General features: G+C 42.7%; 1 protein-coding gene across 1 annotated transcript in view; it reads left to right on the forward strand.

Moving 5' to 3' along the window:
• CORIN (corin, serine peptidase) overlaps nucleotides 1-23,842 on the forward strand; it is a 1,570,916-nt gene that overhangs the window by 1,541,246 nt on the left and 5,828 nt on the right. The window contains exon 21 of the mRNA XM_085642146.1: nucleotides 1,782-1,915. Within this exon, the coding sequence (XP_085498272.1) occupies nucleotides 1,782-1,915 (134 nt within the window). The remainder of the gene's footprint in view (nucleotides 1-1,781; nucleotides 1,916-23,842) is intronic.

The raw sequence follows: 23,842 nt of genomic DNA on the forward strand, positions 1-23,842 counted from the left end.
CCTTGGGTTATTCCCGCCCTCTGAGTCTCTGCCCACAGTTCCCCTACTTTTTTCTCCCCAATTCGTCCACTGGTCCTTTGACATATTTGAAATGATGTGAGGAAAATGTAACATACCATCTGTGGTTATCAGTGTGCATGTAGCAAATGCCAGTGCACAGGTTCGCCATGTTTTGCAAAGGGCAACTGCAGTGTTGTATGTATTAGCGTAGCAAGGATGCCATGGGCCGGATGCAGACAAGGACAATTGCCCCTTTGACTGCTGTTGGGATAGTAAAATACAGAACTGTATGGGTCTGGATTGGCTCCTCAGGACTCTGGGCCCCCGTGCCACTGCACGTGCTGCTCCAATAGTAGCTACCCCTGGGTTGAGTCCCTTTATATGTTAGAGTAACACAGACTATTTGCTCCCACTCAGAGCCCTTCATACTGGCTTTCACCCTGACACTTGAGACTTTAATCCTGTGATGCAACTCACACCCTGTGCAGCGACTAACAAGGTCTTCTGCTATTTGCAGGCTACAAGTAATATGCTCTGCTATGTGCCAATGCACCTGGGTGATACCAGGGGCTTGATCATCCTGTGAATACCGGGCCTGACATTTTGGGTGCTCTTCCAACCCTTATAAGAATTCCCCTAGATGTCTTTGTCAGTTATTGTTTTGCCACAGAGGTCTCTGAAACGTACGTGGCTCCAGGAGCACCAAGTTTCAAGTTTTATGTGGCATTAAAAGCACCATGCAGGGTTTTTGTATGGGTAAATCTCCTGAAATGCTCATTGTTTTCCTCAATTCTAATAGATTCTGGAGTTAGACTTCATCTTTGGTTCTTTTCAGGTGTTCACTAAATTGCACATTAATTGTTTCTAGCCTCCAGATATCTGCTCACTCACCAGGAGCTTTGCATATGTCGTCTAGTGCTTTGAGAACCCTTACATCAAGAGTCACTCTGACCTAGTGTTCCTAGGAACCACATAGCCTCATGTGTTAACATCCGGTACCTCAGAGCCCAGTGTGTGCCTGTGAGCCTTTTCCTCCACTCAAAGGCATGCTGGGGTTTGTCCAAGAATAGGAGTAGATGTCCTCGCCCATCTGCACGCTATGCTATGCTAAAGCGTTCACAATTATGAAATTAGTTTGGCCTCTACAGATGTGTGTCATTGAAATGACATCATTGGTGGCATTTCCTTAAAGAGTCACCTTTATTGCTTTGTAGCTTCTATGGATTTTTTTCAGAACACTTTGAACTCACCGTTCCTTGATTATAAATGTCTTTTTCCACAAAGAAGTAATCCTAGTATGGCGACTGCATACCTTAAAGGTTTGAAGGAGATAATAAACAAAAACCTGCTGCCTACACGAACACCTGTGGCCTACGACGCAATGCTTCTTCATCACAGCAGCACTTGTTGCTACTAGACACTACTGTGCCTCTCTACTCGCTTCCTTACCAGTGGCCTTCGTATTCTTCCCTTCACCAGCTGTACTAACTCCACCAGTGCAGTGCACCACCAACATTGCAATGAACCGAGCGCTGCGACAATTAAATTACATTTTTAATTGGCCAGTTAGTCAAAGCAGTTTTTGCACCCGTTATGCACGCAGATATCTGTGCCCTGGCACCAGTGCATTCGATATAATACAGCCCCTTGCCTTTATTCATCTCACAAAACGCATGTTACTATATTGCTTTGTGAAGTAGTTGGTGTTTCCATGATTCACTGTCCCACAACTGGTCGTTTGAGAGAAGCATGTGATGACGTGTGCCCTTGTTTTCTTTCAGTGCCCTTTAAGCTTCAGGAAGGAGAAGTCCGCATTATCTCGCTCGACCAATGCCAGTCCTACTTCGACCTGAAAACCATCACATCCAGAATGCTGTGCGCGGGCTACGAGTCCGGAACAGTGGACTCCTGCATGGTAAGGGGGTACTTCTGAATTCCAGTGAAACACCTGAGTAAAGGGTCCCGTTGGCACTGCAGCTGTCAAACAGGACCTGGACTCGGGAAACAGCGAGTTGCTAATATCTTAAGATGCCATGCTGTTCACTTCCAGCCTCGTAGTGCAACTACTATTAAAATACACATGTTTTGGTCTGTAGACTCATTGGACCACTGTACCGATTGCGAATAATACATGTCCGCAGAAATTTTTCCAGGGGGGGCTAACCTGGCAAATGAAGGGGCATGGCTAATGTTAATCAATAGGGGCGGGGCTAAAATGGCAGACAATCAGGATCGGGTAATGCTCAGGCTAAGCTGAGAAAAACTAGCATTGGCATAGCCAATAGGTCTCTCCTTTGGGACCTTATAAGTATTTAGTTATGCGGCAGGTCCCAAAGGCGTGACCTATTGGCTATACCAATGCTTGTTGTTATATCTGGTTATGTCGGGTTGGGAGCACAGCAATGAACTACTAAATTTGAATGCGTAGGTAAGACAACCGGAGGCGTGAAATGAAAGGTTCACTACCAGGAATAACAGGAAGGTAGAAAGTTAGGCTGCTTAGAAAGGTGAGGGGTAGAGGCAGGCATGGTGGTGAGGGGAGAAACAGATGCATGCTAGGAGAGCGCTGTGAGGGAGGGAGGCAAAATGGGAAGAGGCACTGAAAGGTGTGTCGGCTAAAGACCGTAGTGAGGCAAACAGAAGGGTAGCGAGGGGTGAAGGGTAGACAAAGAAGTGAGGTGTAGAAGAAAAAGATTCAGGAGCAGAGACAGGTAAATCAAAGCTGGAGAGGGGAGAATAACGCATTCGTAGAACGTGAGAGGGCCAGGTAGGGAGAGGTGTGTCAGAGACAGGTAGAGATAGCTGAGGAAGAGGGAATTATAAAGACAGAGGTAGACAGATGAGGTAGAGGGGTGCGTTGATATAAAGGAAGTGCAGAGATGTGTCAGAGAGATGTTACTGAAGAGGAAAAGAAGTAGAGGTATTGAGAAAGGAGTAAGGTACTAAAAGAAGTAAGGGGGTGAACAGAGGTAGAACGAGTGGAAGGGGAGAGAACACGTAGAAGATGAATGGCAGGGTAAAGTGAGTGATCGGGCAGTGAGTGTGAGGAGTGGGATAGAGAGGGATATGTGGCAGTGAGCGCGAGGTGCGGGGTACAGAAGGATATGTTGTGGCAGTGAGCGCTAGGTGTGGGGTACAGAGGGATATAAGGCAGTGAGCGCGGGGAGTGGGGTACAGGGGTATATGAGGCAGTGAAACACAGGGTCGGGACGTCCTGCCAGACATGATAGGGTGCATACTGGCAGATAGATATGTTATTGACACAAGTCTGTGTACGTTTTAGTGGGATCTGAAATCCGGGCTATGCTGCAACCTCAATTTTTGACTTGGGAGGATAATGCCTCGACTTCCCCCAGAACTTCATTCAGAAGACCCCTTGCTCTCAGGCTACATAGTGTTAAAAGGAGGTCTTGGTGTCCAGACCTAACCACTCGTGCTTGTGGCGCACAGCTCAAACTGGCCATTGTCATTCTGTTTGTGATAATCAGCCACAGACAGAATGACAATGGGCGGGAGTGGCTGAGAGGAGGAGGAGTGCGAGGCGCACCATCAGGGAGTTGAAGCCTCTGGCAGGGAACAGCTCTGCCCCCTGCAGGGCCCGGAATTATGGACAAGAGGCGTCCGTAAAAGCATGGGAGGCCGCAGGGGGGACAAGGAGGGGAGCTCCGGGGGGGTCAAGCGCCCCTCCTTGCCCCCCCCGCGGACGCCCGTGGCCACATCCACAGTTCCCTTCACTATCCCTAATATTTCTTGTCCCTTCGCCTAGTGCAAGGCCGGCTTCAACCCTGCTTGAAATGTTAAGACTAACCATGGCTTAGTTGGGTTGGGTATATCAGACAAATATAGAAATGTTGGAGCATTCTGCCAGGATTCTGTAAGAAGAGTGGCAGACTTCTTCGTGGACAGGTATTTCAGAAATCTACTTCTAGAGCCCAAAGCACACTTCTCCTTAAATTCTCTTTTTCAAATCTGTAGTGGGGCACCCGATTTAAAATCCTGTATGTTAAAATATTGTGCACATTTTAATAATCTATCTCTCATTCACTCACTATGACATGTTTCCTTGGAACACAGCGAAGACACGTTTGTTTTACCATTGCTAGCTGTTTCTGCCAGAAAATTGTGCTATGGGAAAATGCAATGGAGTTCCAGGAGTTCAACTTTGTTTCCACCGTTACTGTGTCATAATCATAATGTTGGAGGACAGTCCGAAAAGTTTTTTGAGGCAAGCACACAGGCTCGGACCGCGCCCAACATGGTGTTCGAACGAAGGTATCTTGTCCTTGTGTCAGACACAGCAATTATGCGTGTTTGCAGCCTATCTATGAAGAAAAGGAGGCTTGACTATAAAGGCTGTAGAGGGATAATCCTGTCTAACCTGGCCTAACAGTGCCATATGAGCCTACAGAAATAGGGGCAGATTTACCAGCCCCTTGCGCCACTTTTGCGCCACCGTTGCGTCACTTTTGTGACGCAGTGGCAGCGTAAACAATGCAGCCATGTAGGCAGATGTGTCACATTGTAAAGCCCTGCATCACTTTTTACCTGTGTCAGGTATAATGAATGCAGGGTAGGCGTTCCCACGCAAAAAGTATTGTAGAACTGACGCAGTAAAATTTACAACATTTCACTCCGTCACTCTCCGCCTTCACTGCGTCAAATACCTACGCCTGCTCAGACCAGGCGTAAGGAATGACGCAGGGATTTTTGAATGGGACTCACATATATTGTAAATACAGTGCATCCATGGTGGCGTAAGGACATTTGCCGCTGGCACAAAGGAAACTGACACATTTTTACAGATGCGTCAGTTCCTTGTACATCTGCCCCATAGTTTCTGCAAGGCTTTTATAGACCGGATACAGCTAAGATACAATTAAAACAGAGGCAGAATACTTGCTCTCTTGCATTCCGCTCAGCACCAAATAACTCGTCGGAGTAGCCGCGTGTTTTAGAAATCTCGCTATTCTATTTATACCTTCCAAAACCCCCAAATGTATCTGGAACCCGAGGCATACAACCTCCGCCCCATATAGCAGTAGTGAGGGGAACCATTGCTCTGTGCGTTGTGAACACAGGTTCGATTGAAGGGGCCTCAAAGTCTCTTTGAAATGTCAAAATCCCCCCTCCCGGAAAAAGCACGCAAGTATTTAAATTATCTGGGTGCAGCTTCCATTGTAGCTTACCAATAAACATCATACTCCGATATTTATAGGTCAAAGCCTCTTTTACAAACATTTCTCCAATGTCCACTCTAAAGACTTTTTAAGTATTAAAAACATTAGTTTTTTTCAATATTAATAGTTTCTTGGTCTAGCAGTACTTATGAAAGGCATTCATTTTTCTTTGTAACCTTATCTGCATTACATCCAATATGACTAAGGGCCTGATTACGATGCTGGTCAAACCGACCGTTCAACCCCCGTCTTCGTGGGTCCTTTCCTACTGCCGAGACCAGGAAGTTTTCCCCTGCCGTAATACAATGCAACCGCTGCTACTGCAGTGGTCCAAGCAATGGCGGAGCACAAATCCCTGAATATGTTGCTGCAAACACATACATAACTAATGTGAATTGTACACACATGCCTGACATGTGGGGATATGCCTTATGACCCCATTCCCCATTGCTGAGTGTGGCAGAATGTGCACAGTCCGGTCAATGGGAATACGTGCCACAGAAGGACTTACTTGGTTTCCGACGCCCACAGGATTGTTGTCATTGTGTTTCAGCTTCCAAGGTGTAAGGGGGACCTGGAGGAAAGGATTCTCAGTGTAGACGGCTGGAGAGAAGCAGATTGGGGTGAGTATGCACTCCAAATCCTTAGTTTCCGGCGACTCGAGGCGGCCGGTTGGAACGCCATGGTTGGGTCGGCAGAAACCCAAATCGTAATTTGGACGGCGGTCGGAGGACCCTGTACCGCTCTATGGATGTAGTTTGTCTACAACCGCCATATCAGTGGTTGGAGAAAAGCTGTCGAAGTCGGCGGTCTTTCAGCAGTCGGTCAGAGTACACAATGCATGCATCGAAATCTAGCGGTCAGATCGACCGCATCTCAAGAGACCTTCCATGGTCCGACCGCCCCCGACAGGACCTCAAAAGCCGGTCCGAATGGCTTTGTCATCAGCCCCGAAATCTTCTGCATATAGCAGTCGAGGTATATTCTGCCCCCATCCTTAGAGAGAATGAATGAGTAGTCTGTAAAGTTGGAGGTAAGTCTGCAAGGTACAGCGCAAATAATGTTGGGGCCAGAACACAACCCAGCCTTAATTTGTATTTGAGTAGAATTTTATTTGAAAATGAGCCAGCACCACCATGGCCGAATTAGATGGTGTTGCTTTTGTAGTACCGCCAAGCAACTAGCATCAAATTCTCCCTGGTTTACATACCTTTTTGGGCCATTGCCCAAACCATAGTCCATCGTCAAGTGCCCGTCTTGGAAGCGGACTTGTACAGTGAGAACTAGATCATGATCCTCTATCCAGGTTTTCAATGTTTCTAGTATATCTTTGTAATAGATGTTTACCCCTACATCCAGAAGACTAATTAGTCAATAATTTTTGGGACTGAAAGAGTCATCTCTTTACAGAATTGACCTTATAATTGCACTTTTCCATTTACCAAGAAGTGCACCAGTGATCATAAAGGGTTTACAAGCTATATTGAAGAACTTAGCCCACCACTCCATATTGGTTTTTATACTAATTGCCGGAGGGTTATTAGGGTCAGCTGCCCTTAAGAGATTGAGCTATGAAATTATCTTTTGTATAACGTTTTCTGATAAATACGACAGTAGTTCCTCGTCTGGGTTGTGTCTTTGCCTACTAGAGTCTCATTTAGGTTTGAATATATATTTGACAGATAACTGACCCAGTCTTCCTCCGGTGCTATCAATTTAGGGTCGTTATCGTTTTATGTGCCCCCCCCCCCCCTTTGCACTAGTTTCTAAAATGTCTTTGTATCCTTCATGCCTAACAAGGCCAGCATTTCCTCCAAATTTGACTTGTACAGGAGCTTCTGATTTCTTTTAACTAAATCAGCATATTCCGCCTTAGTTTCTCCTAAACATTTTATCCAGGGCAGTGTTGCTCATTAGCCTCTAATTCGATTTAACAGTCTCAGTTTTCTTTTCAAGTACTGACACTGGGAGCTGAATCACCCACAACCATTAAGGACTTTTGTATTTGCATAAATCCCCATTATCACATTTCCCTTAAATGGTACTGTCGACCTCTCAACTACTCTTTGTATTATCCGAGAATACCACTCTATTGCACCCTATGTATGTGAATACTAATTTGTAACAGGAGTATTTGTTCCTTTTCCCTCAATTAAAAATGTACTCCTGTGGTTAACGCAAATGGTCGTTACCTTCAAGCATTTTCCTTGAAGTGAAATTTGTTTTGCTGGCCGGCCGAGCGCCATACGGCCCTAAAGGGAAACATCACCCTCTACAACTAGGGGTTTTTGCATTTCCCGTGCAATTTTTATATTAGCCCTTGGGAATTTGGCTGTTCGTACATTATATACTGCAAGCATTTCTAATGCAATGCTATCCACCCATGCTAGGTTTAAGCACATAATTAAATCCTCCAAGATAATCACAGGTGTTTTTCAATACAGAGCACCAAAATTACTTAGATCAAGACCAAACAAATTTACCTAGTCTAAATTGTATAGCTTCCCTCCTAATGCAACATAGAGGTTCACCACAATTATCCACTCTATTTTTGCAGAATTTTCATACAAGGTTATTAAGCAGGTTTATACCAATTCACAGTAATTTCTTTATTGCTCAATTCCTTTTGCAATTTTGGTGGATGCAAGATAATAATCAGTCAGTCAGTCAGTCAGTCAATCAAATATCTTTATTTGGTTTAGGTGCAAACCATAAAAGCATACTACAAAACACGATATATAAAAAACAGTTGTAGGTACATAATTCATTTAGCACATAGGAACCTATAAAAAACATTCAAGTAAAACCAATAAAAGCAATTTCATTTTTAACACAATAAAAAGAGGATATACATGATATAATTATAAGTTCATTTCCTCAAAATTCTTATAGCTGCTGATAAAAAATTAGCTACGTTAAAAGATTCCCAAACGTCAGTTAGCATTTGGAGGTAAAGAAGGGCAGGTCTCACCTGCACAACGCCTTTGTTTTTTAGGATAGGGAGAATAAAGCGTTTCCTAATAGCAATGAGGTGTTCACAGAAAAAAAGGAAATGTGTGATATCTTGTTGTGAGAAATTATCACATGTACAAGGGCCAAGATCCTCTACCCTTTTCCATCCTTTCTGTTCTCCAATGAGAAGATGCAATTGATTGAATCTGAATCTAGTCAGTAAAAAGCGATGGTTATTCTTTGTAACATATCCTAGATATGGTTCCATGGATGGTGTTGTTTTACATAGCTGGTGAGCCCTTACTGTCACCTTTAACAGCTCACTCTCTTCCCTCTCCATTGTGGCTATAAGCAAAAACGTTTCCTTACACCACTTTATGTCACCCTTCACTAGAGCTTCTGGTGAGTGATATAATTCTGGGCGGCCCAACTTTATTGCCAGCCTCTGGATATATTTAAGCCAGGGTATACACAACCCATGGTCAAGTGACATACAATCTTTCATGATGATGTGATTAAGCAACAGATCAGGAGTTAACCAAATAGCTATCCATTTCAGTAATGGTGCCACAGCAATAGCATCTTCCACAAAGCCAATTCCTAGCTCCTGATGGATATTGTAGTTGGCTGTTGTTTTTGGGACAGATAGGAGATTCTTTAAAAACCTATCTTCAACAATCTGTATATTCTTTAAATTTTTTGTGCCCCATAACTCAGGCCCATACATGGCTAGAGAAATATCATTGGCTCTGTATATTTGAATGAGTGCCTTCATTGGCCTGGCTCCTAGCTTTCTGGCAAAACCCAATACAGCCAGAGTTGCTCTAGTTAATACAATTTTTTTCGCTGTAATTTGGGTTACCCAGGATCCTTGGTCGTCAAAAAGTACGCCCAAGTATGGGAATGACGACACCCTAGTTAATATATGGCCCTCACAATAAAAGGTTTTAACCTTTGGTGATTTCTGTCCAATGGCCATTACGTGTGATTTTGAAAAATGTACGCTTAAGTCCAGTGCCTTCATGAAACCAGAAAAAGAGTCTAACAATAATTGAAGACCCACTGCCGTTCTTGCAAGGAGGGCGGCGTCATCCGCATATAAAAGTGCAGGAATCAGGTGTTTCCCTGCACTGGGAATATCTTTACAGGAGGCAATTAGGGCAATATCTAAGTTATTAATATATAATGTAAAGAGCAGGGGCGCCAGAATGCACCCCTGTCTAACTCCATTTGATATGGGTATATCTTCCGTACAGTTGCCCTGTTGATCATACCTGACCGTTGCAGATAAATCCCTATGCAGGTCGGCTAAGAAAAAGACGATGTTTTTGTCTACTCCACAGGTTAGGAGCAAGGACCACAGCTTTGACCTGTTTACTCGATCAAATGCCGAGGACAGGTCCATAAAAGCTACCAATAGTGCTCCATTCTTTGCCACCGTATATTTACCTATTAGTAGTTGCAAGTTCAGGCATTGGTCCGTGGTACCCATCCCTTTTCTGAATCCGTACTGGGCCATAGAGAGTGTTCCAGATTCCTCAAGCCAGCCGGTGAGTTGGCCAAGGACCACCCTACCCAATACTTTCACAGAGGAATCTATTAGGGATATCGGGCGGTAACAACTCGGGTCACCTCTATTACCCTTTTTATATATGGGTATGATAACCGATAGTGCCCAAGTGGAGGGCAGGCCCGAATGACAAGCGTTAACAAAGACATTGAATAAAATCTTAGACCAGGTTTTTACATCTGATTTAAAAGGGTCTGCCGGGACTCCATCGGGTCCCGGAGCCTTATTACTTGTCATTTACATAATGGCATGTGTAACTTCTAATTCTGTGAAGGTCAAAGAATATTTCTCCATGTTTAAGACTGGGCCTTCCAACATCCCATTCCCATCATAAACCTGTTTAAAATGACTGTGCCACATTTTTTCCTGGATACCACAATCAAGCTCGCTGTTACTTTCATCCTGGAAAAAAGGCTTGTTAACCACAGTCCAAAATTTAGCGCTATTCTTAATGACATCTATTGATAAAAGCTAATTCCAGGCTTCCTCCCTAATTTCGTTTTTTCTCTTTCTTTGTGCCTTTTTGTAATCATTCCTAAGGGCAGCAATTTCCGCTTTGTCAGGCGGGTCAGCTTTCAATGCTACCATCAACTTCCGTTGGGCTATTGAGCAGTTGTGTTCAAACCATTTTTCCCCATTCCTAGGTTGCCCCTCAGCTGCTTTTTTAAGGTCACTATCGACCTGGGTACAGATTCTGCCATAGGCTACTAGGACCTCATCCCCTATGATACCATCTTTCAGGCAAGTGGTCATGTAATCCCCAAACTTTCCCAGCAAATTTTCCTGGAAATCCTTCGGTACCACACGGCACCATTTCAAGCGTCGAGCTTGATCGGTGGGCCTTATATCAAGGATTCCAGCAGTCGGTATGGGATTCGCTTTTTTCCATAGGTTATCTGTCAGAGTCACCTTAACTGGGTTATGATCTCCATAGGGAGACCAGCTAACATTATACTGACTAACCCTGTTTGCTAAGTTTACACTCACAAAGATGTAATCAATAGTAGACCCCAAACCTCTACCCTTATAGGTTGGGATGTCTCCTGTAAATTTAGTGGGGTAGATCAAGTTATTGCCAATGACCAAATCTTCTAAATACATTCCCTGCGGGGTGTGTTCAAAATGAATATTATCTTGGTTTGCCGGGCCTAAACTGTCCCAAACAAAACAATTACCTTTACAACAATGAACATTAAAATCTCCAAGCACAATAACCGAATAATGATTCGTACAATTAGCATTATACAATTCCAGAGAATCGTATAGACTGACTAAATGTTCATTTGGAGTACTCTTAACAAAAGAGTTATAAAAGTTGACAATGAGCCAATTCCCAGTTGAATTAGTTTGGATTTCCACTGCAAGGCAATATGGCGTGCCAGTCTCCACTTTAGTATAAGTCCCTTCAAGTTTTAATGAAATGAAGGTTAAAGGTCCGCCCTTTGACCTCCCCATGGGGGAAGCAACTGCAGCCGACCAAAAAGCCGCATACCCATCCAGCAAAAAGGTATTCTCCGTGTCCCAGGTTTCTTGTAACCCAATAATTTCACAATCTGTTAAACAGTTCCTCCACTGTACATCATTTGCTTTACTGTTCAGCCCAGCGATGTTCCAACTGAGGACCCTCGTACCTAGACGTGTGGCCCTCACTACCACCAGACCATCAGTGGGGCCACCTTGGACATCCCCCATTGTATTCATAACATTTAGGGTACCAACCTCGCTAGGGCTCACTGAGTTTCCATTTAACCCACAATCCTCCTCCACAATCAGTGTGGGAGCTTCTATGGCAGGTATAAGATGGTCCCGGCCATATTCAAGTCAATCATTTGAATCTAAGTCACTCAGGGGTTGATAACGATTTAATGTGGCAACCCCGTGGGCAATGTACCCTTCAGCGCCTATTCCTCTGCCCCTGCATAAATCATTAGCGGGCTGCTGTGTTAAATGTCTGTAGAAATATCCCAGTGAGCGAAGTGTGATGCCCTGATCAGTATGTGGCAGCGAGGACGCTCTTAACAAGGCATTATTAACTAGAAGTGGGTTACTGAAATTTATAATGACACAGTCCCCCCTAATATTCTTGTGTGATCGTCCTATCCATGAGACTCTCCTGGTGGTTAATATCTGATGTGATAACCCTACTGGAAACCCACACTCTTTATTTAGCCACGAAACAGTTTTGTTCTTTAAGGAATCGTGGGATTCTAACTTGTTTGGCAAACCGCCCTCTATTAGAGGTGGAACATTAGTCAACACTGCAACAAATGGGGCACATTCAGGAGGTAAGTCTGGTTGTGCACTAACCGTGCGACCGGACTTTGCTTCTGCTGTCCCCCTCTTACTCCCTAGGGATGTTACTGAAGGTGGAGTTTTACTCGCGGTTGTCAGGGGTACAGCGGCTGCTGGTTCTACTAAACTGGGTCCTTCCTTAAGGGGCTTAGGTAGCTCGTTGTTAACTCTGGGGCCCTTTTCAGCAGTGCTAACACTTACTGTTATATCACTACAGGGTCCCAGGAGGTTTCCTAGTCTCTCAATTTCCGCAGACAACATTTCAATTTTGACCACTAGAGGTTTAACTATCTTAGTGATTTTGGCCTCCAAAATGCCAATCAGGCAATCTATTTGTTCTGAGTCAAATGTGTCATTGTTAGACAAAACCTCATTTATACTATCCCCACTAGTGGGTGGCGGATCTATTTTTTTATTAGAGTTTCGGCCACCCCCCATTTGATTTTTGTATGCTTACGAGATCTCAACACTCTCTGTGTTACCGGGGCCGAGGAACCCTCTAGTGGAGCTTTATTAATATCATTTGGGTCAGCTGTATTTTCCTGAGTCTGCACTAATTCAGAGGGTAGGAGAGCTAAATCTGCCGTGTTTACCAGATCAAGTTGTTCAATGTTACAGCTAACACCCTGAGTAGGAGGAGAAGGCAATGTAGTGGGCGAACTAGACAATGAAGAGGAACCTGACCCAATGATTTGCGTCTTTCACTATTGATTTTAGTTACAACTTTCACCAGATAGTTATCTAGTGTTGCAGCTGTAGGAAGTGTTTTGCCTGTTGTAGATTTCAACATTTTCAACGGTACCACAAGGTTTGTTATTAAAAATACGAACAATATATAATGCCTAAACAAACAAATAATAACAAAACAATCAAAAAAGGGGGAAGTTCAGCTCCTTGTCCTGTAAGATAGCCACACAAGCTCTTTAAAGAGAAGAAACTCACTATGTCCAAAGGAACAGGGGACGGCAGCAAAAACCTGTTGCCAAGAGCCGTGGCCCAGCCCAGCCTCCTTATGCCTCTGAGGGCCTCAGAGGGCCCGCCCTTTGCCCGGGCTTAGCCCTGCGCCGTCCGCGCGCGTCCGCGACGCGGAGGGAGCACCTGGTGTTTATGCGCCTCCGGGCGCGCTCAGGCAGGAAGTCGGCGGTGCAAGATGTCCCCGGGTAGGCTGGGAGCTGTAGTCTCCCCCTGCGGTGACCGTGCAAAGCAACAGGCTACGGCGGTGGAGGAGAACAAACAGTGTATGGACCCCAGCAACGATGTTCTCCACGACAGTCTCTGCCCCAGGAAGTAAGTATTACTGTATAATCCTTCAGATGGGCATCCCGGTCCCTTAAGACATGCTTCTTTACTGATTTGAACACATCCTTCAAATACCAAGTTTTCCCCAGTTAGCCACGTTTTCCAAAGACAAATTATTACATTATCTGCTAAAATACTCTTTTTTTTTTTTTTACAGTCTTTTGAATCCATGCACATTCGAGGAGAAATCAACCAGGCTATCTGGAGAATACATATCCTAATCTATGTCACTCCTTCATGCATTAAAGGAACACAACGTTTTCTAGGATTCACAATGATATATAGCCAATTCAATGACAGCTCACTGGAAATGAGCAGTGACCTTTCTAGAGTCCTGCAAAACGGGGAATCTTCCTAACTGATTCAGTTTGGACTCGAAATCTGAACAAGCGTTTCATGAACTAAAAGAAGCTTTTACCCAGGCCCCCATTTTTGCGACATCCTGACCCTACTTAGAAGTTTATCATTGAAACCAATGCTTCTGATAGGGTAGTGCGAGCCATTGGTTTACAAGAACAAGATGATGACAAATTGAAGCATCCAATCTACTACTTATCACATGTTCTGACCTGCTGCAAGTGATATTACTCAGCCTGTGCCGAGTGGCCGGACTATTTAATATGTTACAAGTAACCTTTTGAAATCCGGACTGACCATCGTAATCTGCAATCCTGGTGGGCATATTTTTCAATCGATATTATTTCACTATTAAGCTATATTCCAGGTTCCAAGAATACTCTAGCAGATGCTCTTCTCGTAGATACCCTGATAATACTCTCCCTTGAGGACAACCTGTGATTCAACCTCAATGAGTGATCTGAATTACTGATTAATTTTTAAAAAGAGTACAAAGTCAATATTCTCAATTGAGTACCGATGATTTAAAAAATTTAAGAGCAACACTGATTCAGCAGGATCAATCTACTTCCATGGTTGAGCCTATCTGATGTTTTTCAGAAGTGTCATGACTCCCCAGTGTCTGGATACAGGAGAGTTAAAAACTACATTGGAATTTGTCATTCAATCCTTCTAGTGGCCCTTTGTACGAGAATTCAAAAACCAATATATTACCTAACATCTAATCTGTGCCCAAAGAGAGGCCCTCCACTTGAATCCTTATGAGAAGTTTCAAATTTGTTGAGTTGAGTTGAGTTGACTCCTTCCCAAAGATGCCTCACTTTACTCCTTTGAAAAAATGATTATCATCAACAATCATACCTTAAATAGTTCTGCAAGACTTTTTTATGGTTACATAGGTTACAGCCCTGCCAAGTACCATGCGTCAGGCTGACGCATTTTAGTGTGGTGGTCCGCATCACAGCACTGAAATGCTAAGTCACGCATATTAGCACCTGTGCCTGTCAAGTGCTGCTGCCGGAGCGCTGGCTGCTAATTATTTTACTAGCACTAAGTTGAATGGTACAGGCAAGCAGCGCGCCCTGCGGGTTGTTCGACAGACTTCTTGGGGGCTGGTTGAGCTGCTTAATGCTACAAAGTAGCACAGGATTCAATCACCGGCTCAGCGGCAAATATTTCACTGACGTGGTGACGTCAAGTACTAGTCGTGCCTGCCAATGGTTAATACCATGACATTGAGGAGTCCATGTGAGTTTTGTTACTCACATTTTATAGGGTGAGTGAGTTGTTACCTCCCAATGGCGGAAGCGGGCGGCAGTTGTGGAATTCAGAGTAGTGGCTGCTGCCTGATGAACTCGCACCGCCGCGGTAATGAATACAGCAGCGCGACCGACCCGAATCCAATCCAGCTGGGCCCACCGCGGCTTACAACACCCGGACTTCACTTCGGCGCCGGAGTGGTGCCAGGGCCAGGAAGTGCCACACCCTGCACAGCGCTTCATCCCACTCGGCGTTCCTTCAACTTTCCACAGAAGCCTCAGTTATGAGTGCCAAAGTTCCCCGAGGCGCTGTGCAGCCTATCGGACAAGCCCCAGCTCAGTGCCCTTACAAGAATATGCATTGCGCCGCCATGCATGTTCATGTTGCTTTTCACCAACTAGCACCGCTCCACAGGTGTAGTGTCACTGACACTTTTCTGTGATGGCCGCGACTAGATTTTTGGCTTAAAATGTCAAGAGCCTCCTACTTGAGCCAGTCGTGTTGGCATCGTTGAAACCAAAGGTATTTCTCTGCATTGGATTCTGTAGGTCACTGAAGCCAAGTGAATCAATCCCCACTGTGAGCATGCTTAAAGTAACAAAGGTAACTCGATCCCCCAAATCTGATTTAGATATTTGAATGCCAACAGACTCTCTTTCTGTTGACTTTCTCTGGCTTTTCACCTATGACCATTCTTAATTTATCGAACCCTGATTCAGACAATGAATGGACGCATAGCTGCAAAGGTTTCAGATTGCTATGCGTGACATTTTCATAATTTCAGTGTAATTAGAAGTCAGCCACTGCAGGCGTTTGCAGCAGTTTTAAGATCTTATTAGGGTTTCCCGTTTCTCAAATACGTGTAGTTTCTGATATTTATATGTTTCCCTCATGTTTATTGCTTGATTTTTGCTTGAAAAAAAGTGTCACTCATAGTCGTTGAAATGACACTCATAATTACACTGAAATGATGAGACTGTCACACATAGCAATCTGAAACCTTGGCAGCTATGAGGTTACCTCAAACCATAATGTATACCCTGGTCCCCAATTCATCTTACGATTTTGAAGAGCCTTTTGTAAAATTCTTCATATTGATTTAGCTTCATCGCCTGGATATCCTAAGAACAACGGCTAAACCAAGCAACGTAGCAAATTACTCAAACAATATTTACGGTGTTACCATACCTCTAGCCAATGGTCTTCATATTTGGCACTGGTTAAATATTCTTGCTACTCTAGTACCAGTTACAACAGTGACACATTTATATTGTTGTCCAGCAGTTCATCCAAGTGTATTTACAGCTGCAACCCATCAAACATATCCAGTACCTGCTGAGAACACTGGGCAAACTATCTACAAGCCTTAAGATAAAAGACACAAGAAAACCCATTAAGTGCTAAAAGGTAGATACAGCAGTATGTAGATCGTCAGCATACTCCATCTACTCAGCAGTAGCCTGCAGATAAGGTCTGGTTAGCTTCTCAATTTCTTCCATCCTACTTCAATTAAAACAAGGGCCCACCCTACTTTAATGGGCCTAGTACAATCACACGTTGTATCAATCTAGTCAGTTTTACACTTCATCTACCTGCGCCCTGTAAGATTAATCTAGTTTTTTACAATTCTCAAATAAAGCGTTACCAGTTACATCCTTATCAAAGATCATTTAACATGCCACTACCAATCTTAATTAACGATGTTTCAGAATTTAAAATTTAGAACAAATGTGATCCCTGAATTTTCCATAGAAGTGTGCTGTTTTTGATTGATTGGAAGAGATATCCTCCAAGTGAACAATCTTTGCAATACACCTCAACAGTCAATACACCATTGTTTGTCCGATGAATTTTCGGACAATTTCCAAACAAGACAGGAGCACTTGATAGGGGATACTCTGTCCTGCCTCTCCACCAGGCAACACATTCAGGAACAGAAGCATAAGAAATAACCTGTGTTCATGAGGATGGTTCCTATCTGGCTGGCAGCACAGTGACTTCCTCACTGCTATTTGTGCCAGTATAGAAGCTTGCTGAGAGTGCTTCTTGGAATCTTGCTTGAATTCTTCCCAAAATAGCAGTCATGGCATTTCTGCTTCTATGAATGCCTACACTGGCAGAAAGGCTAGGAAGTCACCACCTCTGGCCTTATTGAAGATGGAGGGATAGTTTGGTGTTTTCTACTCGCCTTTTCCCAATCTAAGATGGAAGCCATCAGGATTCTAGGATAGCTTCTTCTTTGTAGGCTAAAACGCAGTTTGAAGGGAGCTTTTAGCACCACAACACTTTTGAAGTTTCTCTTCATTGCATTTATCACCTCTTAGCTTACTTCGTTCCAGGTCTGCTTTCAGCTTTTTCATATGTCAATCTCCTCAGGATATGCCTTCCTGGTGTATTACCATTCCTGTGAAGGAGGTTTGTGCTCTTTCTTGGAGACAGTGGTTGTCCAGTAATTTCTTGGAACATGATGACATTGTAGCTACTAGAAAGAGTCGCCCCTTCTTCTGGCAGACCCACTTAGAGAAGAAGTCTGGTCGGAAGCGTCCAGCCCTTGATACATTGTCTGTGAAAGATGAGTAATAACCACACTCATGATGTGTTTTAATGAAGCAAATGCTAATAGTCCAACATTAAATGAGCTTTTGGTCTTTGTTAATTACCCAGGATTAACATAACCACATGACTACCAGTAGCAGATATCAACCAGTGCTATCTCTGCATATGTATTAGCGGCTCAAGGCTAAAGTTACTTCACTGTCCTATCTTTCTGCCAGTTTTAGACAGGTAGGACTCAGTTGTCAGACATAACAGGCAACACCTGGCTGGAATATTACCAGATATGGCACAAATGTATACCTTACTTTGAACCAGTGAACATCTATATAAATTAAGGGTTTACTCAAGTTGTGCATCTAGAATGTATTTTAACATTTGGTTTTGTTTAGGCACCTGCTTATCACAAGACATATGGTAATGTGTGTCTGGGGAATCACAAATTCCTGGTGTTCAATTAAGCAAATAGATCTCCGTGTAGTACAATAATAGGATTTTCACTGTTCAAAAGTGAAATCCTGCATAAAGAAATTTGGGAATCTACATAGTCCAAACAAATACACATCACACAAACGAAAGGCATTGCGTACATAGGACACACATTTAGATCTCAAAAAGGAACGTAAGGTAGCACAGTGAGGTAATACAAAGGGTAATTATTTCATAGAGCATCCTCATCACCCTCTCAGAACTGTTATATCTATCACAAGCATTCAGCATCACAATGTCCATCCAGCCCTCTCCATAGCACCCAAATTCATCCCACCCTCCTTCAGTCCACAATTTGCCACTCTCTCATCAGCACCTAGGGTACCTCATCCTTTTCAAAGCACCCATGCATTTATAGTCCCTAGTGTCTTATCTTCTTTCATCAACGTGATGGAACATCCTTCAACATGTGATGCCTTCTTCCTCCTATAGAAACTTATTTTCCCTCCTCCCATCACATGGCAAATTGCTATCCGTTCATTCGTCTTCAGACCCGTGAAGTGGCAGATGCTCCACCTCAAGGGTAAACAAGCATTTGCAATGCAATAGGTCTCGCATTTGCAGGAGTTAGAGTTATTGGCGTTACAATGCTTTTTCATATGTGTTTTGGTTTCAAGTGCAGTGGTCTTTGGGAGCTTATAGGTGTTTAGCGATGCAGTATCTTTTCCTTTGCCACCAGGGATGCAGTATGGTTCAGGAGTACATGCTTGCCCCAACTACATCTTTAGATGACTTTGTAATGTTAAATAGTGCCCATTGTTATCAGTTGGCAATTTATTATAAGCGTAGAACTTCCGTTATCGTTTTTTAATGCACATATATATTCCAAATTAAAAAAAGGCATAAGCAACAATTGAAGTTTGTGGTAAGACAAAAGAGACAAACAAAACAGTGCAAACAGATGCCACAGACAATTTTACAATAAGGGGCTAAATTGTTTCTTTCAGTGAGATTAAAAATCGTGCAGGGCTCATGTTCCCCTAAATTATTTTCAACTAGGCAAATCAAAATCACACCAGGTAGGTAGTCTATGTGATAGGTGCAAACATCCTACAAACATCCCAACAATGAAAAGCATTTCTAGCAATGTAGATTGTCTGTTCTTTAAGGATCTAAGGCAGTACGTTACCAGGTTTCCAACCAAGAGAATTAGTGTACATGAACATTAACGCACATTACAATGTATTTGATTAAGAACAGGCTGTGAAATATAAAATTTGCGCAAAACTGTTAAAGTGAAACAGGCAAGTAGAAAGTGAATGCAAATGATGCGTTGATTTTATAAATGAAGTAGATCGTCCTAAAACTTTGATTAATTAGGAATAAAAAGCCTGTGCAAAGAACCTCAATAGGTGGCTCCTGCAGCCAATTTTTGAACATGAGACCCTATCTCTTAACAGTAATTGTAATTGCATTTATATAGCGCTTACTACCCTTGACAAGGCATTGAATCGCTTTTTCTGCGAGTAGCACGCTATTCCGAATCCCAAAAAGGATTAGTGGTGGATTAGTGTAGGGTGATATGAAATTAATTTGAGCGGTGGACATGTTAGTTGGATTGAAAAGGATAGTGGAGGGATAGAAGAGGGCAGGGTCTGGAAAGGTTTTTTTTTTTTGGTGCTCATAGCAATAGGATGAGGTTTGGGATGAGCAACGGGAGGTTAAGGAACCGCTGAATGCCAACAGACACACGATTGCTGATATGGCTAAGCACAGCACAATGCATACAATGTGGAGCACTATTCAGAACCTGAAGGATACTACAATATTCACTCATAGGCTGTACAATAATTGCAATTACATCAGGACTAATTTATATTAGCCCCAAGAAGCTGTCGGTTTGCAAAAGTGTTTAAGAAAGGAATGGTATGTATGTTTCCAAACTGAATACAAAACCACAGAATCACAACTGTTGACTAATAGCAAGCATTGGTAAAGCCATTAGCGCTCCCTTTGGGACCTATTAGATTTACATATGGTTTTAGCCAAACGGCATAGCATTATGAATGTTGTGCTGTATGGTTAGAGAGTTAAACGTTTGAAAAATCTCTTCATCAGCTGTCCGCGTCATTTTGATGGTGTGCACACTATGTGCTAGGAAGATCAAAGCCTTCTGATGAGTTTTTGCCTTCTTGTCCTGGAAGTAGAAAAATGTTGGGCATCACACACCAACCTACTGTGGCAACGGGAAAGATCACCCAAATGAAGGAAAGCCAAGGAAAAAGAGCATGGTTGGCCACCTTCGTCATAGCTGGAGCCAGCTTTTGCCACACTGTAACACTGCTGGGTCAAGTGGTATTCACAACCGATCCTGCATAGACGTTTCTGCAAAACAGGCATACTCGTCTGTGGAAAAGACATTTCTCAGTTTTTTTTTTTCACCAAATCTCTTTCTTGTTCTGATATACAGGCATGTAAGGACTAGACAAAAGAAGCTATTGCCCACAGCACCTCAAAAGTGGGAATGGAAACTCAGTACTATCGACCTTCCTATGGAATTCAAAAGGAGCTCGCATATCTCTTTCCAAGTTAATACGCCCTAAAACTGAGGGTGGGGTCAATTTCCCCAACTTTCCTGTTTATCAAAAGGCTTTTATATTGCGGCAAGCCTCATATTGGTTGCTCGATCTCGCAGATGATTGCCCCCATGGACATCAGTTGAAAGTTCGTTTTTGTCCCCCTTTTCATTTCAAGAATATCTTTCATTCACCCGCAAACCCCAATCGGTGTCCTCTCCCATATTTAAATTTATTTCCAAGCTTCTTTCTCATTTACTTCCGTTAGCTCCTGATACTCTTGAATCCTTCATGGCGTCCACTATTTGGCATAATAAGGCTCTATTAATAAACAATAAACCTTTTTACTGGAAGTCTGGGAGGCAACATGTTTTGATTTGGGTTCATCAATTATTTTTCAACAATGAATTTATTTCCTTCTCGTCGTTCCGACAGACTTATAACCTGCATGCTGCCTTGATTCCTAAATACCATACTCTTCGGCGTACAGTGCTTGACGTATACACTAGGCTTACCAATGATTCTAGTATTTCTCGCATAGTTGAAGTTCCTACTGACTTATCCACTTTTCTGCGCACTAAACCTAAAGCTTCTGGACTATATACTCTTCTCCAATCTAAAGCTACACCTAGACAAAAATCCACGATTCAACTTGCATGGGAAAGAGACTTTAGTAACGAATGGCCCCCGCTAACGTGGAGTAAGATCTGGGCTAAGATACGTAAAACCTCCAGAACAGCTAGTTTAACACAAACTTTATTCTATATACACAATAGGCTTTTACTCTCTCCTCACATTTTAAACAAAAGATTCTCTGAGGTACAGAATACATGTTGGTCATGCTCATCACCTGATGCTGATTTGTTTCACATGCTTTTTTCGTGTTCATTTGTAAATAAGTTTTGGAAACAGGTTTGGTCTCAAATTAATCTTAATTTTGGTGCCATAGTCCCATTTGATGTAAAGGACATTTTCCTGGGTAGCCTCTCCCCAATATGGGATAACTATGAAATTAATATTAATATTGTTGATTTATTAATAGCAGTTGCTTTTCAGCAGATAACGAGAAACTGGAAGGATTTCTCGAAGATTTCTTATAAAGCTTGGTGGTATGATGTATGCCATCATCATAGACTGGATACATTTCTCCTGTTTCCCTTACAAATGGCCATGAAGCGAATTCAGTTATGGTCGCCTGTCACAACCTTTTTTGATAAATGTGCTTTAAAATACTCCTTACCAACCCCATCTCAGCAGGAAGTACTTAAACCCCCGTGATTTCCTTGCTGTTTTCTCTCACTGTTTCACTAAATGTATGCATTATGTCTCTCCTTGTTTTATCCTTTTACTGGGATTTTATATTTAAATTTTTATCTTATTTATATACCCATGCCCGGAATATGTACAAGATGATTTGTTTTTCTTCTCGATTAGTAATATGTATTGTTTGTTTCCACCTTTTTACCTTTAATAAACTTTAATTTTGAACTAAAAAAAAAAAGTGGGAATGGACAAAATCATATCCACCAAAACCAGCCTCCCTTACCTCTGCCCCAAGATCAGTTGTAGCCTTCCTGCTTAACTTTGACACAGGAACCAAATACTCCAAAGAAGAAGGCAGTGTGTCCCTCTAGCAGGCAAGAACACTAAGGTGTTATTTTCCCCAGACTATACTATTGCTGTGCAGCATAAAAGCAAATATTTTCTAGAGGTAAAACAGTGCCTATACTGAAACATATGCTCCTGAAGGACCTCGCTTCATGGAAGCAGCATGGGACTGGGCTGAACAGTGGGCAGCAACTAACAGAAAAGAAAGTGCACCCAGACATTGATGACAAAAAAGGAAACAACGTAATTGGTTTTCTCAGTAGCAACAGTCAATTCCTAACACTTCAAGAAACAGCTGCTGCAATAGTGATTGCCATTGCACAGTGAACCTTAGAATTATGCAGTTGCCAGAATGACTCTGAACTTATGTGTCCGAAGGGCATCGGAGACCATTCGGTGGAACTGGGTTGTAATAAATTGCTAACTGCAGCCACAAGTGTCCCATACTTGAATGTGGTCAGAATAACACAGAAGTCAAACAATGTCCATAGGGGCCCCAATGAAGATTATGTTCATAACGTGAGGGGAATGGTTGCCAGGTAAAGTGATGTAGAATCAGCACATACTGATGTGGATGTAAAAATCACTTTGTATCCCGCAGTAAACACATTTGTCTACGGAGGCTGGATGAAACTAGAGAAGAAATGGCAGAGTCAACTATTTATTAGTTAGGTCATCCTCATTTGTCTGGTGGGGCGACAGTTCTCCACTAGAAGACATCTGGGGCACGCCATACCCAATACTAAAACACAATAACATCAATAATCGCCCCTTCCGACTCCTTGCAACTTCTTCCTTCCTTGTGATTCCTCCTTTCACAGGGGAAACTCAGAACACTGTGTTACAATTGTAGCATCCATATGTAGAGTGAAGACCATTTCTTGATATCTGGTTCATTGGGGAAAACATCCTATGCATTACGAAGATGCAGCACTGCAATAGTGAAGTTAATGACCTGTTTTAGGACAATGCTCCGGTATAAAATTACTTCTGTTCCAATTTTTAAACTGGAATTAATAAATCTATATAAAATTAACATAAACTTGTGCAAGAACTTAAATTGCCAAATGTGCCTTTTGTGGTTGTGCATTGTTACCTTAAGGTCTCTTCAGCAGCACAGAAGTGGTGAGGAAATGGCTGCAAACCTCAAAAACCCAATGTACCATTGTGTTGCCACTGATAAGTTTGTAACAGTTCCATCTAGATAGAAGAGTGTGAAAGACACATGCTTTAAATAGCAGCAGGCTAGATCTCAAAACCCACACAGACATCATCTCAAAGAGGAACATCATGAACCCCTTTATGTTTTGGATTGTTGAAGACGCAGGCTCAAGTGAAAAACACACATCTATTTTTTTCACTGGGTGACTCCTTTACATTTTATAGTAGCATTGTTTAAGCTCACAAAAAGAACAGGAGGAAAACAGTCAACAAGAGGAGAGGTCTAATTTTTGTCTTTTTAAAACGTGACTTGTTGCAAATTTCATGAATCACTGTAACAATAAATGTTACAAATTGGTGGAGAGTCCAAAAAAGGAAAACATAATAACACATTGTTTGCATTAAACAACAATTATATTCATTTGTTGAACACAAAAATCTGCAAATGTTCCACCCATCACATTAATACATCCAAAACGAGCTGGTTATTAAAAGACTCTTTATACCACTTTTAAGAGAATCTGATGTTTTTTTCCCCTCTGTTTACTCACAGGTGGCGATAAAACATAAGCTGGAGATCAGGAAGATTAATAGAATTACTTATTAGT

This window comes from Triturus cristatus, chromosome 2_2 (genome assembly GCF_964204655.1).
Source record: "Triturus cristatus chromosome 2_2, aTriCri1.1, whole genome shotgun sequence".
NCBI classification, from domain to species: domain Eukaryota; kingdom Metazoa; phylum Chordata; class Amphibia; order Caudata; family Salamandridae; genus Triturus; species Triturus cristatus.